Source organism: Pogoniulus pusillus, chromosome 6 (genome assembly GCF_015220805.1).
Source record: "Pogoniulus pusillus isolate bPogPus1 chromosome 6, bPogPus1.pri, whole genome shotgun sequence".
Lineage (NCBI taxonomy): Eukaryota > Metazoa > Chordata > Aves > Piciformes > Lybiidae > Pogoniulus > Pogoniulus pusillus.
Window position 1 is genome coordinate 36,334,791 of NC_087269.1, and position 17,312 is coordinate 36,352,102.

Here is a 17,312-nt window from a genome sequence, read left to right on the forward strand (position 1 = left end):
ATGTGAGCGAATTTATTCAGCATTAAAGCCAATACACTTTCAGTCTGCTGGTTCCTGGCTTTGAGCTGTGTATCAGAACACTATTTCCTCTTCAGACATCACACAGGCTATGAACCAAAACACTATTTCCTCTTCAGACATCACACAGGCTATGAACTTTCAAAGTGAGAAAGCTGGCAAAAAATTAACACCAGTACCTTGTCTCACACAGACTGGGTAATAGTATTCTGAACACTGACCTAATACTATATTATATACACATTATATATATTTTATACATGTAATATTATATAATAAACCTCAGTGCCATGGTCTAGTTGACTGGCTAGGGCTGGGTGCTAGGTTGGACTGGATGACCTTGGAGGTCTCTTCCAACCTGGTTGATTCTATGATTCTTCAGAATCACATATTTGATCAACTTCTCACTGAATATATTTGTTGAAAGGCTTATAATTATTTCTCCAACTAGAATTCCCCACCGCCTGATTTCTGTGTAATGGAACACTTCTATAAATGCCAATATCACCAAACCCACTGTCTTGCCCTATAACACTTTATTCAAAATAAAATATGTTCACTCTTACCCTAGGACATTTACGTATTCTTTCCTGAAATGCCAAGGTTCATTGTTCTGTGACACCTGCCAGCAGTGTGTCATAGACCATCTATTCAGAGCGCAACCCCATCCAACATACCTCCACGAGCCTGCTGGTATGCTCTTGAAATATAGCAGCATATTCCTTTATTTCTTTATCTCTTCCATTTTTAGCAGCTTCGATGAGAACTAACAGCGGAACAGTGGTATCTAAGAAGGAGTCTGAGATGTGATCTATAATGGCTTTGCGGAGCTGCAAAAGAAAACATTATATTAGTATGGAATAATTGGACTATTTATTAAAGTCTACTGTAATTATTGACTATTAGTGGTTTATAATAGAACCATGTACAAACTGGATTCGTGCTTTATTTGCAGTGTCTGAAACCTACTGCAGCTATAATTTATCTATTACACAGAAAACTCAAATTTTAGGGAGAGTTTTACTATACCACTACTTAGCTACTATGTTTGTGTATGTGAGTAGATACACTTGGATGTAATTGATTGATGAGAAGCTCACCATAAGCCAGTAGTGCACTCTTGCAGCCCGGAAAGCAAATCATATCCTGAGCTGCATCAAGAAGAGTGTAACCAGCAGGGCAAGAAAGGTGATTCTGCCCCTATACTGTGTTCTAGTGAGATCCTCACCTTGAATACTGTGTCCAGTTGTGGTGCATCCATCACAGGAAGGACACAGAGCTATTGGAGTAACTCCAGATGAGCCATTCCATGATTCTATGACATATAAACCACTTAAAATATGCAATAGTTCCACTGAAATAAAGGATAATGAAGCTAATATTCACGTTTCATGAACAGAACAGACTACTTAAATGATTCCATGTATGAAAAAATAGTTAGACCACAAGTAAAATTTCCTGGGCATTCTATCTTGAAATTCAGATGCCAATGGAGAAAGCTATTTCATTTTTCAAGAAAATACTAATTTCATTATTTTTATACTCATAGAATAGTCTCCATCACATGTTTCCATAACTGCACAATTATCCAAGTATCTTATACATTGTTGGAAAACCCAAGGATACCACTTGATTCTCAAACTGTAGTTTTATAATGACTGAGATTATCTTGATGCCACATTAATAGAGCAAGAAGTATAAATTAGGGTGAAGTTCTAGTTTTCTGCATTTAAATTAATTGTTCTTGAACTTCTTATTCAAATTAAGTGTAACGTTTGCTACAAATTACCTCTCTTATATTAGGTCTCATGTAAGCTTGTAAGTGATCATTATTTCACTTGAGAGGTTATTTTCCATCCTATAAACCTACACAAAGCAATTGTTCATTTTAATAATGAATTTTAGAACACTTCTCGAAATACACCAAATTTAACAATATTAGCCACGCAACTAAATTAGCAAGGTCACTTAATCTCCTAGAGCAAAAAGACCCACAATTTTACAATCCTAATAAAAGATATTGTTTGGAACAGCAAACAATGCAAAAGGGTTATAAGCTCTTACATGCTGACAGCTTTGCTGCTAAAGGATGTGTTTTCACTTAGCATTTTGCTCCAATACATCCAGGTGAAAATTCAGTAGAAATAAAGGCTCCTACTGATGGGAAAATAATTTTAAAAGGACAACAAAGCCAACAGTCTTTTTTTGATGCTGCTGTCTTTGTAGGTAGGGCAGTGAACATCTACCACAAATGTGGTAGAAGCCCGTTCCTGGAAACACTGCAGGTCAAGTTGGATGAGGTTCTGAGCAACTGATTTAGTTAAAGATGGGCCTATTAATTGAAGCAGAGTTGGACAAGAAGACCTCTAAAGGTCCTTTCCAACCCAAACCATTCTGTGATTCTATGGTTCTATGAAATAACAGTAGAGAAGTCTGCTGATTCTCAGAACTTGAACTCCACTGCTAGCATTTGCATAGCCTGATGGTCAAAAGCCATCTCCCATTGGTTCACATGGGGCAGACAAATCTCACCCAAAAAATACAAGGAAGTTTACTTTAAGAATGTTGGCATTTTCTTCTAACTTCAAGATATACTATCTGGATAGACTCCATGTTCTCAAAAGTAGACAAAGGCTATGGGATTCCAATACAGAATTGGATTTTTACTGTCATGTTCACATTCCCAGCTTTATTCAGATGGCAATTTTAAAAAGTAAAGAGATAATAAAATGTTTTACTACTAAGAACAAAACACATTAAACCTCCAGTCCTGCCAAGTTACCTGTTAACATTTCTGTCCTGGAAGATCCAGTTGAAGAAAACAAATGTACTTGTGAACTAAGTAGATTGACATGACTTGAGGAACCCCAGTTTGAACACTAAGATTTCAATCAACAATCATCCGCAATAAAAAGCTGTGGAACCATATCCATGGCCCTTGATTCATTATTGCAAAGAGAAGACTTTTGAGTTCTGCATAGCGCAGATTGCAGAACTTTTGCAGCCTTCATGTGTCATTTGAGGACCTGTGACTGCAATGACCTTAGTCACATTTGTGGTGAGGCTGGGACATCCAATTTTCAAAACAACAGCCCAATTTTCCCTCTCCTCACATAAGTCTTTGCTGTAGCGTTTCACTGGTTTGCTTGGTTTAATTAACCTTCCACATATAAATTATTGTTATTATTTTGTTCTAAGAAATCCTCTATTCTGCAATTAAAGAAAGGAACACATCTTAAAGAAAAAAGACAACTCTGTGTCTACTGAATACAAACAAGTTTGAAATTCTGTTTCTGTTTCAGCTATGCAAACGAGTATAAGAAGCTGAGGTTTTTCAAATTGTGGCTTGTACAGTATTAAAGAATGAGGAAATACAAAGCAGAACAAAGAAAGATAAAAGACCAAGAATAAAGGAATGTCTGAAGCAGTATCTATTTCTGTTCATGCTAATCACAACATTTACTTTTTCCACAAGTCTTTGTTTTTTCCACAAGTCTGTTTCTGACTCTGGGCACCTCTAGAGCAAAATGCTAGAAGCTAAGTAGCCATACAGGGAGACTTATAAACAAAACCAGCACTAGCAGTGCTGGCAGTCAACATTAGGGAAGTTACTGTGCTATAATTAGAATTTTTCTCATAAAAGTGAGAAGACTGAAAGAGACTTCATCAGAAGGGGGAAAGCAGAGGGAGGGTGATGTCTAACAAATGGGTTTATTTTCAAGGTGCAAGGTCTTATTCTTACATTTTGAGCAGACTAACACAGGTGGAAGCATGAAGAGTTCATTTTGATATGCAAGTGCATTAAAAATAACATAGAAACACAGTGTTTATAAAACAGGACGTAAGGTTGTCAAAAACAAGCAGCAGTTTGCAATATAGTAATGTATCAGTACTCTGATGAGTGCAGAAGTCTGCCTTTGCCTCTATTTGCCTATTGCATCACAAGACTACACAGGTTAAAGAAGTAAAGATTAGTTGTAATTATTGAGGGTTCTCTTTCCTGTTTTGAAGGAATACCAGGAAGGCCATCTCCTTTCCATTCAGAAAAAGCTACCAATGTTGAAGAAACATAATAATATAATCAGGAATCACATTTATGTAGAAACCAAACCAACCAAAACTGCAGAACAACCTTAGGAGAAACATGTGTGCAGTCCATTCATGGTTCACAGGGAAACAATTGAAAAGTAAGAACTGAGTATGGTAATGCCTCAGATTCAGAAAATGGGATGAATAGGCAATTCCTTCCTAAATATTCATATAGCTCTACTAGGTTGGGAAGCTAGGTAACACTGCACATGAACAAACGGCACACAGATCTCCAGCACAGTATCAAGTGAAAACCAAACCAGAATAGTTTAAAATCCTCACAAGTACTGGTCATGTTCTGGAAAAGATCACAAATACTTCATTTGGAAAACAAGAGATTTTAACTACTTCCAGGCTACACTGAGATTGCTACTTTTGCCTTCAAGTCTTGCTGGTTGTTACAGTTTAGAAATTAGGTCCTAAATTGCACATAAAGACTCAGAGAAATTTCCAGAGTATATCTCAAAAGGGGCTGAACAGAACATAAGAGACATATTTATCTCATTTCACTGGCTCGTAAATTTTTTATATAATCTGAAGTGTTCTCTTGCTTGCTTGCCATTTTCCACTGTTTCTCTCTCCCTCTGGCCTCACCTGCTCTGCAACTGAACATTGTTTGGGTTGTGTTGCAGTGGTGAAGTAGTCAACGTGGCCTTGCAGGCTAGAGTGCGCAAGGGGACAGGTGTCTGGACTTTCATTCAGGAGGGTCTGGGTTTTGTATAGGAGGGTTAGCTGGGGTTTTGTCTAGCTGTAATTGTATAATTGTATATATGTATTTGTATGTATTTATTACATTTTATATTTAGCCTACTTTGTAAATAATAATTTTACTTCCAAAATTCTGAGTAATGTGGTAATTTACCTTTGGGGGGTAAATCCCAAATGCCAAGTAGTGTAAACCTACCACACTGGTACAAGCCTTCCTTCACTTTACTTACTGTGAACTACAAAGAAGTTCCACAGGGGACCGTGGCATAACCCACCACCAGGTGGTGACTAGGCCAGTGCTTTTAAGAAGGTTTTGTTTATTGTGCACTACACTGAAATTTCAAAATTACAACTTCATAGATTTTCATCTTCAACTGCAATTTTGCAGCAGCAATCCCAGTAACTCACTGAAAGCAGAGTACACTGTGCACACCATAACCCTGAATCCACTATGTAATACCAGCTATGATGCAAAGTATCATTAAAAAAGAAAAAAACAAAGTTAAGTACTATCAAAACTGCAAGAACAAACCAAATAACAATGTTCATGTCTCTAGTGAAAGTGCTAGCAGACAGAATAATGAATGTTTATGAGCAAAAGCAAATTAGGTTCTACTACAGTATCTGCAGGCACAGAACTTACAGTTTCATGATCCCCAGGTCAGAAAACAGACATGCAGTAAGCACTCTTCCTAAATCAATTCTTATGCAGTTCACATGTATGAACAAAGAATTGCAGGAAGTAGATTACATATTTCTCATCATTATCTTCCAATGAAAACCATCAATAAGCCAGAGCTACCTTGGTTACAGAAAACTACTGCTTCTAGACTGACAATAAATTGGGCATGATTACATTCAGCCTGAACATTTTACAGAGATTTATAGAAACACACAAATTGAATTAGTCACCAGATTTAAACACTGTAAGAGTCAGCATACTAAAGCTAGACTTTCATTAACTCATGGAAGAGACTGCAGGACAGGATTCCAGAATTTCTGCACACACTGAGGTTGTGATACAAGTAGCCAGGTGTCTGAGTAGAACACACTTTTGATGGAATATGAGCAGAAATTGGATAGCTAGTTAGTTGTAAACACTATATTTATGTCATATTCATCTCATCTTTCAAGACTCCCCCTGGCTGATTAGAGGAGACAGGAAGAAATTTATTCATCACCTTGAAGTATGGGCTGGCTTGTAAGACTGCACACAAAATTGGGAGGGATTTTCTTTCACCAGAGAGTTGACAAATAGCCACAGCTCCAGACAGAATGAAAGCAATGTGTGCTTCTGTTCTCTGTAGCCATAAATTTTCCTACAGCGGCTTGGGGCAGCTTGGCTGAAAGAACTACTGGCTTTTGAGGTGTTTTTTGTTTCTAAACTGGCACATTATATACTTTCAACATCAATTATAGTTTTTTCTAAAAGATGTTCCTTGCAAAAAAAGGATGTAAACATAGCTAATGTCTACTGCTCACCTTCTTCAGTACACCAAAATTGTGCATTTTGGTCCATGACTTATATTAGCACTGGGACACTGGGATGCAAAACGGGTGGGTGGACTGCATATTAGGTATTTCAAGGACCCTTTTCTGTTGTATGAGTTCTGACAATGTGAAGAATTAAATATAGTGGCCTAGTGGTGTCATTAAGGTATCTGTTCCAACAACCAGTAATAATTCAAGTTTAGTTAAAATAAAAGAAATCTTGATGTGTAAAGTACATGACTCCTATATTTCTATAGCAAATACATATGTAGACATGCACATCTGCAGAGTTGTCTACATCCCTACACATATTTTACCAGGATCAGTTAGTAGTGTTTTTTTCCCAGAGTTTGAAAATTTTGTATGCATATATTCTGTGGAATAATGCATTTTTTTAACATAGAAGATTTTTTTTTGTTTCAAAATGAAATGCTATAAGACATGAAAACAGTAATTTGGAAAAGCATCCTGCAAGCCTCCTTTGTCACTTTTTCAGTTCCCCAGGTCACCCACCTGCCTGCGGAGATCTCTCGTCTTCTTGCACATACTCTCTATCGCAACATTGAGGGCATTACTTCTCTCTTTCTTGTCAGTCTGTAATAAACATGAGAGAAAACACAACCATGACTATTCATGATCTTTAAGCAGGCATATTCTTTGCGTCCTCAGTTCATCAGAACATTTGGTAAATCAGACAACCTGAAGGATCTTCTGGAATTTGAATGCATTTCAGGAGCCAATACCACAGTATTCACAGAAGGTGAATTTGGAATGTTAAGCACAACCCGATGAATCAAAAGATGTTCTTTACTAGCAGTATATAGCAACAAAATTATACACTTCTTACGTTATGAATTGTTATAGTCCAAGGTTACTTACAGAACAACATTAATACAACAACTATTATTGATGTTGATCCACTGTTCACAGACTGCACTGTGTTGGAAGGGACCCTCAAAAGTCATCTTGTCCAGCACCATTGTAGTGATCAGGGAAATCCTCCAACTAGATAAGATTGTCAAGGGTCATTTTGAGTGTCTCCAGGGACCATTTTCATGTAAGAAATCATGTTATTCCTTGACAAGCAATTTACAAATTCAGATGTTTGCAATGCAATTCAGTAGTACTTTAGTCTGTAGCCTTCAACTTAAATCACAGGAAATTCCATCTTGACATGAGAAAAAGCTTTTTTACTATGTGGGTGACAGAGCCCTGGAACATGCTGCCCAGAGAGGTTGTGGAGTCTCCTTCTCTGAAGGCAGTGAAAATTCCCATGGATACATTCCTGTGTGACATGCCCGAAGAGGCTTTGCAGGGCGGTTGGACTCAATGCTCTCCAACTAGAACAGGTGAGTTTCAAAATATCCACGATGCTGCAGTGCAGAGAATGTCAGTGAAAATGGCCAAGCTCTTAACAGCACACTCACTCTCAACATCAATAGAAGATTGAGCTCTTGAGATCTTTGAAATGTCCTAAGTCGTCCATGAAATCTTACTCTGTGAACACAATCTGTCATTCAGGGCTGAGATCTGCTTATTTCTTTGAGAATCAGTTGTGGACTTTCTGAACCATCTTAACTGTCTATTTGTAAGTAAAGTGCTTGTATCATTATTAGCTATTTGAAAAGTGACCACTTTTACTGCATTGCTTTTACTGCATCTGTTCTATACAGTATTCCCACAGCAGTTCAGAGTCTGCTAGCTGTTTTATTGTTTTCCATGTAAGTACAGAAATTATATGAAAATCCAAAACAGCTGATGAACTTTGTTTCTGTAATCACCCATAACTCACTACGTTAAACTGACCTGTTCCAAAGAAAGGACACCACAAATAGTGAACATGCCTATACACAAAGTCTTAACTCAGTACCCACTACATTTCCAGAGAAAGGACTAGATTCTCATCCATGTTAATGAAATACACAGGTATACTGGCCTAAATATTTGGGTTTCAGCTACAGTACACAATCACCATAGAATGGTTTAGGTTGGAATGGACCATAAAGATATCTCTTTCAACCTCCCTACCACAGGCAGGGATGCTTCTCAACTACCCTCAGCTGCTCAAGGCATCATTCAACTGGGCTTTAAACACCCCCAGGGAGGAGGCATCCACAACCTCCCTGTGCAACCTATTCCAGAGTCTCACTAGCCATGAATTGAAGAGCTCCCTAAGATCTCTTTAAACCATGCAGCTTCAAACCATTCCTGCTTGTCCTATTGCTAAACATCTTTATGATGTCTAGCCTTTCTGTAGCATCCCTTCAGGTGCTGGAAGGCAGCTCTAAGGTCCCCCCCCAGAATCTTCTCTAAGGTGAACAACCTCAGCTCCCTCAGCCTATCTTCATAGCAGAGGTGTTCTAGAAATGTATATAAGGAACATGACTATTTTGTAAATCATACTAAACCAAATACAAATACCTGAAACGAAACACTAAGATGTACAACCTTGTTTTATGCAGTATTTCCAAATTCAGTATTTGCTTGCTTAAAAAAAAAACCCTCTGTGAGCAGAGCAACATGATTAATATTAAGGCAAAGACTAGAGGTGATCAGGAAAGCACTTTAATATTAAAAATTTATGTGGAATGTAATAAGTACCTTGAAGTGATTCATACATTCTCTATCAACTGAAAGGTACAATTACTTCTAAAAACTGAGCTTACATATTGAGGGTGACTTAGACATTTTCCTGCTACTTTCGTGAAATCGTTTACAATGTTAGCAGAGAACAGAAGATCAAACACAAGTGTTGGAGAAAGGTCTGAACTTCACCTTGAAATCTTCCCAAAGGTAGGTACTGACTTTCTTAGTAATGTGACCATTTTTCATACCAATACTTGCATAGGAACAGAAGTAATGAATTTTCTACTGTTTTGCAAGCTATTTTCAGCCTCGACAAGAAAATTGATCCCTTCTAAACTGCTAGGTAAACAGGACCAGTAAAAGCATCATGGATACAACTCCACTTATGGCTGTGCATTTTCAAATTACAAAGATGCAGGTCCACATTGGCACACCCCTTAAAAGTTTTATATTTACAGCCCGTTTTTCTAAGGACACAGAATCAATGTAAAATATTGACATTTTTTTAACGTCCTCCAGTAAATTGCAACTCCAAAAGTGTCAACTAATGATACAACTGGCTCTAAGTAAGCCTAACTCTTGGAGGAAGCTCATATGAAATAACCTCACCGGGCAAGTAATATAAAAACAAGAGAACAAGGCAAAAAGACTTTATTTCTAAATTCTTAATTGTCAGTTATGTCGTGGAGAGCCCATAGGCCCAAAATAGGCTTATAGATGTTCTGCCTTGCCCGGACATGTTTACCTACCTGCCGTACCAGAGGCAAGCGCAGGAAGGGACACACAGGACCCGGCGCCACAAAGTCTGTGCTGCCCAGGGCCCAGGGCGTCTAAGGCGTTGTGCAAGCCCACGTGCCCAGCTCACGGCCTGCAGGTGCAAGCCCTGTGCTCTTCCCGTACTTGGGGGGGCAGGCCTGCGGACCTGCCTAATTTGGTATGCTCTGGCTGACTGCCGAAGCCGACTGGATAATATCGCGCCCAAAGGTCCATTAATCTCATCCCACATCTGACAAATAGGAGAATACAGGTAAACGAGATGCTTACCTCTCCCTGCTTGTTCGCTGCCTGCTGCTGCTACCTTTGTTTCTTTGCCGCTATCACTTTACCTGCCTCTGTGTGCCACGACACTCTGCATCGCTCGTAAGCGGGGACTCGTGTACGACGGCGGCCTGACGCTGCCTGATCGAGCCCGAATACAGGTAACGACCCAGCAACGACCTAGCAACGAGCTCCGACACTGGGACGTCCTGCCGCGCCAGCCCGGGGGCCGACTCCTCGCTATACGCAGCTCGCAATCGGACTGCTCCGGCCGCACACCTGCACCCTGCTTTGCCCAGGTGGCTGCTGACCCCCCGATGACTTCCGGAGAGCCACGGAAGACCTTTCCGAGGGCGTGCCCAATTTGGACTGAACTGGCAACAAGCCACATGGCAGCAGCCACACAGGTGAAGCCTCAGCCACACGGCTTTCACCATGTATATGTACATATATTCCTGCGTATGCTCTCGGAACGCAGGTATTAAGACTTCCGACCAGTGAGTAGCTGAACTCTCTGTATTCAAGTTGCTAAAAGAATTGGATTAACCTTACCAGCGGCAGTCTATGCTGTAAGATTCTCTAATTAGAAACATTTGCAAAAGCCTCTTCCAAACAGCGTAATTTGATTGTACACAGACATTCTGCAACAACAGTTCTACCATCACAGAGTTTGTGTGGGTTTAGCTGTACAGAAGTTTGGGGAGGTTTTCTCTGTATATATTAATAAATTATTTAATAACTTTTACATCAGCCTCATTGCATTTCACCCCAAACCCAAGTTCAAACCTAATCCCCTCCTTAACAAGTGTCTATAACCAAACCCAAGTATAACTAAAGTAATTCTTCACCTCATGTTTTGCCCAAGGACTAAATACACCGTAAAACGCAGCTTCACATTGAAGAATGTGAAGAAGTCCAGAATATGGGTAATCTTCTACCTACAGATTCTCCTTCTTTAAAGAAATTTAAAACTAAAAATAAACCCAACATTACAGTTGGGATAAATCCTTCTTACAAAGATTTAATTTTTAAAAGATTATGTAGTCTGTTAAAGTCAGCAGGACATCTACTGCAAATTTTACTGTGGGAGTATTTTTGAATGCCAATGGCCTCATCTTGAGTTGTTCAGCTTCTGTGGGCACTGTCTGTTGGTCCCAAATACCTCTGAATGATGAATTACTCCTTGAAGTTTATATTCCTCTGCAGACTTCCATCTCAAGTAACAGTTCAAGATCTACACTGGATAATTACACCTTCTACTAGCTGAGAAATACCAGACCTAGGATTTTTCAAGCGTACGTTAAAATAATGGTATAGTGCAAATAACATGATCTAAACATCTGTACCCTGTGTTCCACTCTCCAGTAATATAGCTAAGCTGTCTGTGTTTGCAATGCTCTGCATCTGCTTGACAATTAACGTTCTTCTCATGACTCCTGTACTTAAAAACAAGCAAGGCTATGATGAAATAATTCATTCCTGTACATGGTCACTGAATTCAGAACAGGGCTAGGAAAACCGTGCAAATTTTTCTAGACTGCATTTAAAAAATCATGCAGTTGAACTCCTTTCTCTCAGCTTTCCTGCATTCAGCTACAGTACTCTTCTGTAAAATAAATGTAGTAATGCCTATATGGTTCCCTGGTGAATATATTACAAGCAATATCCGGCTCCTACTTCACTGTGTTTGTAACACATGAAACATTTTACAAGCACTAACTCACGCCGATATTAATACTGCACTAAGTGAAAACAAGTATTTTTAATTAACACTGCATAGCCTTAAGATAAATGCCAAGTATTGCCAATAACAAAGGCCTGTCTACTTCACACACTGATAAACATTAGTTGAATGACTCAAAAACCACACGTGCAGAAAATCTTTCTTGATGGATTTCAATTTCAAATACTACATATCTTAGAGCAGACTCTCAGTTGAAACAAATCACCACAGCTCCAGTGTTTGTAATGGAATTGATTTATATCAGCAGGGCATCTTACCTTCATAGGCATGACAGATCCTTCTGCACTCCAAGGTATACAGATGCAAACTAATACGTTTGTGTTAGCTATGCAACCTTGAAGGACTCAAGAACATGTCTCCAGTGGACTCTCTGGTGGTTACATGCCAACAGTTAACAGCAATAACAAAGATGGCAGAAATTCTACAACTTTCATACTGCATTGAACTGAAGAGATAGCTTACAAAAAATACCTTTTGATTTCGTTCAATGTATCCAAGGACAATTTATTTTTAAAAAGCCTAGCATATTTCTAGAAATACCAAAATGTTGAGCTACATAAACACCAATCAATACTCTAATAAGTTAATTAATGTCAGAGCTCTAATTAAATGAGCATTTCAGCCTACATGTTGACTGACAATAATTATAGAGTGCTGTATATTGCTTAATTTAAAAAAAACAACCCCTCATCCAACCTAAATAAGACATTAAAACAGTGTCAGTTCCTATAGAGACACCAGGCATTTTATGTCTGTTGTTGCAATTTAGCATTTAAGATTTTTTGGAATATGATGCTTTGAAGTGTTTCCTCTTTTGAATTACTAAGTCATTTTGAATTCTAGACTAAATGATAAGAGTAATTTAAAAAAAAAAAAAGGCATAAAAAAGCAGTTTCATCATTTCTTGTTTGTGTTAAAATAAGGTTGCAGTTACTTGGGAAAAAAAATCAATGCATGGATTTGTTGTGGAATAACAAAAATAAAATTTACTTTTCATATTCAGCTCATAACACCCTTGATCTTTCAAATCCTATTGTGCAGTTCAACAAAGTAAAGACAATTGCAACCATCTGCCTCAAAAAAGCCTCCAATCCATGGAAGACCCTAATTAGCAGCATTTGAGTAACCTTTGTCTTCTGCTTGCCAAAGTGAGGGCTCAGGACAGCTATTTCCGTATGGATAGCTTCCTTCCCTCTGACATCCTCTCTTGAAAAACAAGTAACTGGAGCCATACAAGCTAAATCTTCTCCAATCAGTGGGCCTTACTCTAGTCAATCTGCTTGCCACCAGGCTGCCATGTGAGCTTCCTCTCTGCTCCCTGCTTGCCCACATGAGCTGCCAAATCTGTACTGTACAGCAACTTCACTGGAATAGGCTGCCCAGAGAGTTCACGGAGTTGTCTCCTCTGGAAGCTTTCAAGACCCATTTGGACACATTCCTGTGTGACCTGACCTTGGCAGGGAGGTTGGACTTGATGATCTCTGGAGGTCCCTTCTAACCCTCATTGGAAGCATTCTATGATTTTGTGATTTTCTGGCAATTAGACTCCTGGACTCCCTGTTTCCTTGGAGCATCATAAGTACACTATTACCAGAATATGGAAATCAAGTCTCAGATGCCTTTTCAGCAAACAGCACTTTATACCTAAACACCTCTAGGTTCCTAGTGCAATCTAATATAAAGAACCTCTTAAATAGGTTTTATTTCTTACCATCTTGTCTCATTTTATAAATCCTGCAGTCCCAATCCTGCAGTTCCTAGTGCTGTAGTAACAAAAAAATCTTGCAAAATCCAAGACATTTAACTGCTGTTAAGAGTCTTCACACTTCCTTGTACGAATTTGACTATACTAGGCCCAAGGAATATTTGACCCTTACAAGCAGAATGGAAACAGTATTTTACCCTCCAAATTTTCAACTTGCTCTTTAAAAATGCAACTTTAAAGTAAAAAAGAAGATCCCTTGTTGAAGGGGTTAGTTAAATAAATCAGAATTATGACCTCCAATGCTACAGACCTCAATGAAAAGTTTGTGTCATATTCAAACACAAAAGGAAGCCAGATGCTTACCATTCCAGATTTCAAGAATACCTCATGCTTTCAAACAAAAGACATCTTTGTTCCTGTGCTAGTTTGAAGCAGGCTAGAAGGTTTTGGTGAGAAGAACTAGATTACAGGCTGTGAAAGGAAAACAATGGTGATGTCTACTTCCCTCATAGGCCTTCTGAGAAGTATAAAAACATAAGTCAAAACATAGATAACACACTCGGCACCGGTCTCACTTGGGTTGCTGGCTGAGCTGCTTCTCACTCTCTAACCTCACCCTCCATTTTGGGCTAATCCACTTTGCTTCCTAACCTCCTGGCCAAACCTCTATTCTTCCTTGGGACTGGGGTAAGGTTGAGAGGGGTAGGGGAAAGGTGAAGGGGTGGTTGAGAGCCCCTCCTGGGGACTCAGGTTTCTAGGAGGGGAATTGTGTTTCTGTATTACCTTTTACCTTGTATATTTCTGTATATAACTGTATATACTGTAAATATCTGCTTGTATATTGTGCTAGCTGTAAATATAAGCTTCATTCATACTTCCAGAGCTGGCTGAGTCTAGTCTGGGTGATTTCTAAAGTTGGGGGGGGGGGGGGGCAGGGAACACCCAAACCATCACAGTTCCACATCCTGGAACTGGATGTAGTAATGTGAAAATAACCTCATTGAAACAACAGCACCATTTAGATGCATGAGCAATCATATCGACATTTGTTTCTCATATTTTTTCCCCACACTATCTTTAAGGATTCATAGCGGTGCCATCTTATTAATTGCTGCCTGAGAAATCTCTTAAATGGACATTTGAGAAGTTACTCAAGGAATCCTCTGACAAGACAGAGGCAGAACTCGATATATCTGATATGTTAAAGAGCAAAAAGTCCTTTGAAAAGGCAAAAGCTCCCAGTTTAGGAGGGACATTGAGATGCTTGAGTGTGTCCAGAGAAGGGCGACGAGGCTGGTGAGAGGCCTTGAGCACAGCCCTATGAGGAGAGGCTGAGGGAGCTGGGATTGTTTAGCCTGGAGAAGAGGAGGCTCAGGGGTGACCTTATTGCTGTCAACAACTACCTGAGGGGAGGTTGTGGCCAGGAGGAGGTTGCTCTCTTCTCTCAGGTGGCCAGCACCAGAACAAGAGGACACAGCCTCAGGCTGTGCCAGGGGAAATTTCGGCTTGAGGTGAGGAGAAAGTTCTTCACTGAGAGAGTCATTGGACACTGGAATGGGCTGCCCGGGGAGGTGGTGGAGTCGCCATCCCTGGGGCTGTTCAAGGCAAGATTGGACGTGGCACTTGGTGTCATGGTCTAGCCTTGAGCTCTGTGGTAAAGGGTTGGACTTGATGATCTGTGAGGTCTCTTCCAACCCTGATGATACTGTGATACTGTGATACTTTTCATACAGCATTACAAGCATATTTTTACTGCACATCAAAAGCTGAGAAAAGGAAATCAATTTACAAGAATATTTATTAATGTTCTTTGCTAATATAGGAAACACAAGGAATGAGAAATGCAAAGAATGAATGATGCACACATATTTTAAGTTAAAAATCCCTGCATTTACTTGGTAACTCATATTCTCTAGTCTAATAAGGCAAGTATAGCGCATTTTTTATTTTAGACACACCTGATTCAAGAAAACCTGTTTCTGTGAAGAAGAAAAAAAGTAACTTTAAAAGCAGAAGGCAAAGAGAAAGGAAAAAAAAAACAAACAAAAACAAACCACACAAAACTAAACAAAAAATAAAAAACCCCAAGCCCCCTCTCCCCAGGAAAAAAAACAAAGGAAAACATTACAGACAATTACATGCAATGAGCAAATATGGAATCTTTCATGTGGAACTGTTCCTCTTTACGGATTTTTTTTTCCTTCTCTACACCTTCAATATGAAATTGTCATTTTTTTGCTCATCAAGCCATCATGGACAGCTCCCTATGGATTTATTGCAGCGAGATGTGAAATAATACCTTGTAAGAAATTAATTACCTCAACCTCTGTTGATATGAATGGGAGTACGGAGGGCTCTCCTCCCCATGTGAATTACCCTTTCTTAATCAAAATGTAAGAAAAGTCTTGAATTTAAATCTCCTTGGTAAAACTCTCCCTTGGTATTCAGTTATATCTAGTTCCTAATATTGCAAAACAAATTTAAATCAAAATGAGCTTGCATAAAACAGCCAAAACTCCCCCACCAGTAAACAAACAACAAAACCCAAATCAAAACTAAATAAACAAAGCCAAAGCCATACATTTAAAATGTATCGCACTTTAATTCTTTCTCTGAAAGAATTATGTTGATGGATTATGTGTAATATTTCATGTTCTAATCTACTCTCTGAAACACTGGTGTCAAGGAAATGAATTTGGGGGAGATAGTCTCAAAGGACAGAGCTGGTTCTCTGGTTTCCAATAAGAGAATGAAGGATCTTGAAAATTACAGTGAGCAAGTTGAAGAAGGCAAGGAAGAACCTATTCTGGCTTCAATTCTTGTTGCTTCTTTCTGATAGAAAAGGCAAGTATCTCATTATCTCATTTCTCCTCTTTTTTTTTCACACTGATAATATTATAGAAAATCAGCATGATACCAAGGTGATCCTAAAAAACTCCCATATTTTCCTGAAGTGTCATAGGAAGTGAATCATAGGATGGCTTAGGTTGGAAGGGAACTTAGAGATGATCTGATCTGTTGCGAAGTAAATGTAACGATTGCTTACTATTTCTAATGAAAATGGATAGTCACAAGTACTTAATATTTAAAATAAGAAACTTGATAGGGAAATAATAAAGGCCAATGGTACTTTACTTTTGTTTGCATTCAACTTCAAAGTTATGGAGGAATTAGAAGGAGTAAAAAGTTAAATTTATTTTAATCAGATATGATTGTCATTCACTGATGATACAGGAAGGAAAAGCAAACTAAAGTAAGAATAGAGCAATATCCATACTACGGAACTGACAACACAAGGCATGGTTAAGGCTATTCCACTTTTTACTATGAAGCAATTTTCTCAGTTGCTAGTATAGAAGTTTTTAATTGAATATCCATCTACCATTCACCAAAGTGTTCTCGCAGTCTTACAGCGGGAAAATAGGAAATTAGTTGAAGAAAAACTGATCGTACAGCAGCAGCTTAAGATCCTCCTATGATGAACTCAGATAAATTGCTTGGAGATTATATGCTGTTATGAGGGGGAGGAAAAGGATGGAGAGGGAAGAAAATTCAAAATAAAACAGAGTTGATGAGACAGTCCTTCTTATCTCTCATCCAGACTGTTTAAAGTTCTTAGCTGTACTCTACATCCAAAAGTTATGGTCTTAAAGAGGAATCATAAACAGAAAAAAGCTACTTGAGGTCTTCCATACAGGCAGAGTTAGTACAAGTTCCAAAGTGGTATTTCTGCAGCAAAGCAAAAGCATAACCTATACTTTCCAAGACAACAAAACCAATCTTACTGTGGGTTTATGTATAGTATTTTAATGCACAATGTCCTACATAAATAAATTCCAACACACTTGAGTGTAACAGCACTTAATCTGCATTGTGTATATAGACACATACTTATTGTCTCTTTCTTAAAAATTACATATATATAGAGAGAGA

At 38.7% G+C, this 17,312-nt stretch overlaps 1 protein-coding gene across 17 annotated transcripts in view; it reads right to left on the reverse strand.

Annotated features, from left to right (window-relative positions):
- The window catches only part of CTNNA3 (catenin alpha 3), a 452,565-nt gene that overhangs the window by 172,094 nt on the left and 263,159 nt on the right, over window positions 1-17,312 (reverse strand). For 13 of the 17 annotated variants that reach the window (XM_064145224.1, XM_064145225.1, XM_064145223.1 and 10 more), the window contains 2 exons: window positions 6,820-6,900; window positions 696-848 (listed from right to left, as the gene is read on the reverse strand). In XM_064145224.1, the coding sequence (XP_064001294.1) occupies window positions 696-848; window positions 6,820-6,900 (234 nt within the window). Of the gene's footprint in view, window positions 1-695; window positions 849-1,246; window positions 1,334-6,819; window positions 6,901-9,641; window positions 9,708-9,936; window positions 10,036-17,312 lie in introns of those variants that run through there. The other 4 variants (XM_064145232.1, XM_064145238.1, XM_064145236.1 and 1 more) reach the window with 4 other exon arrangements.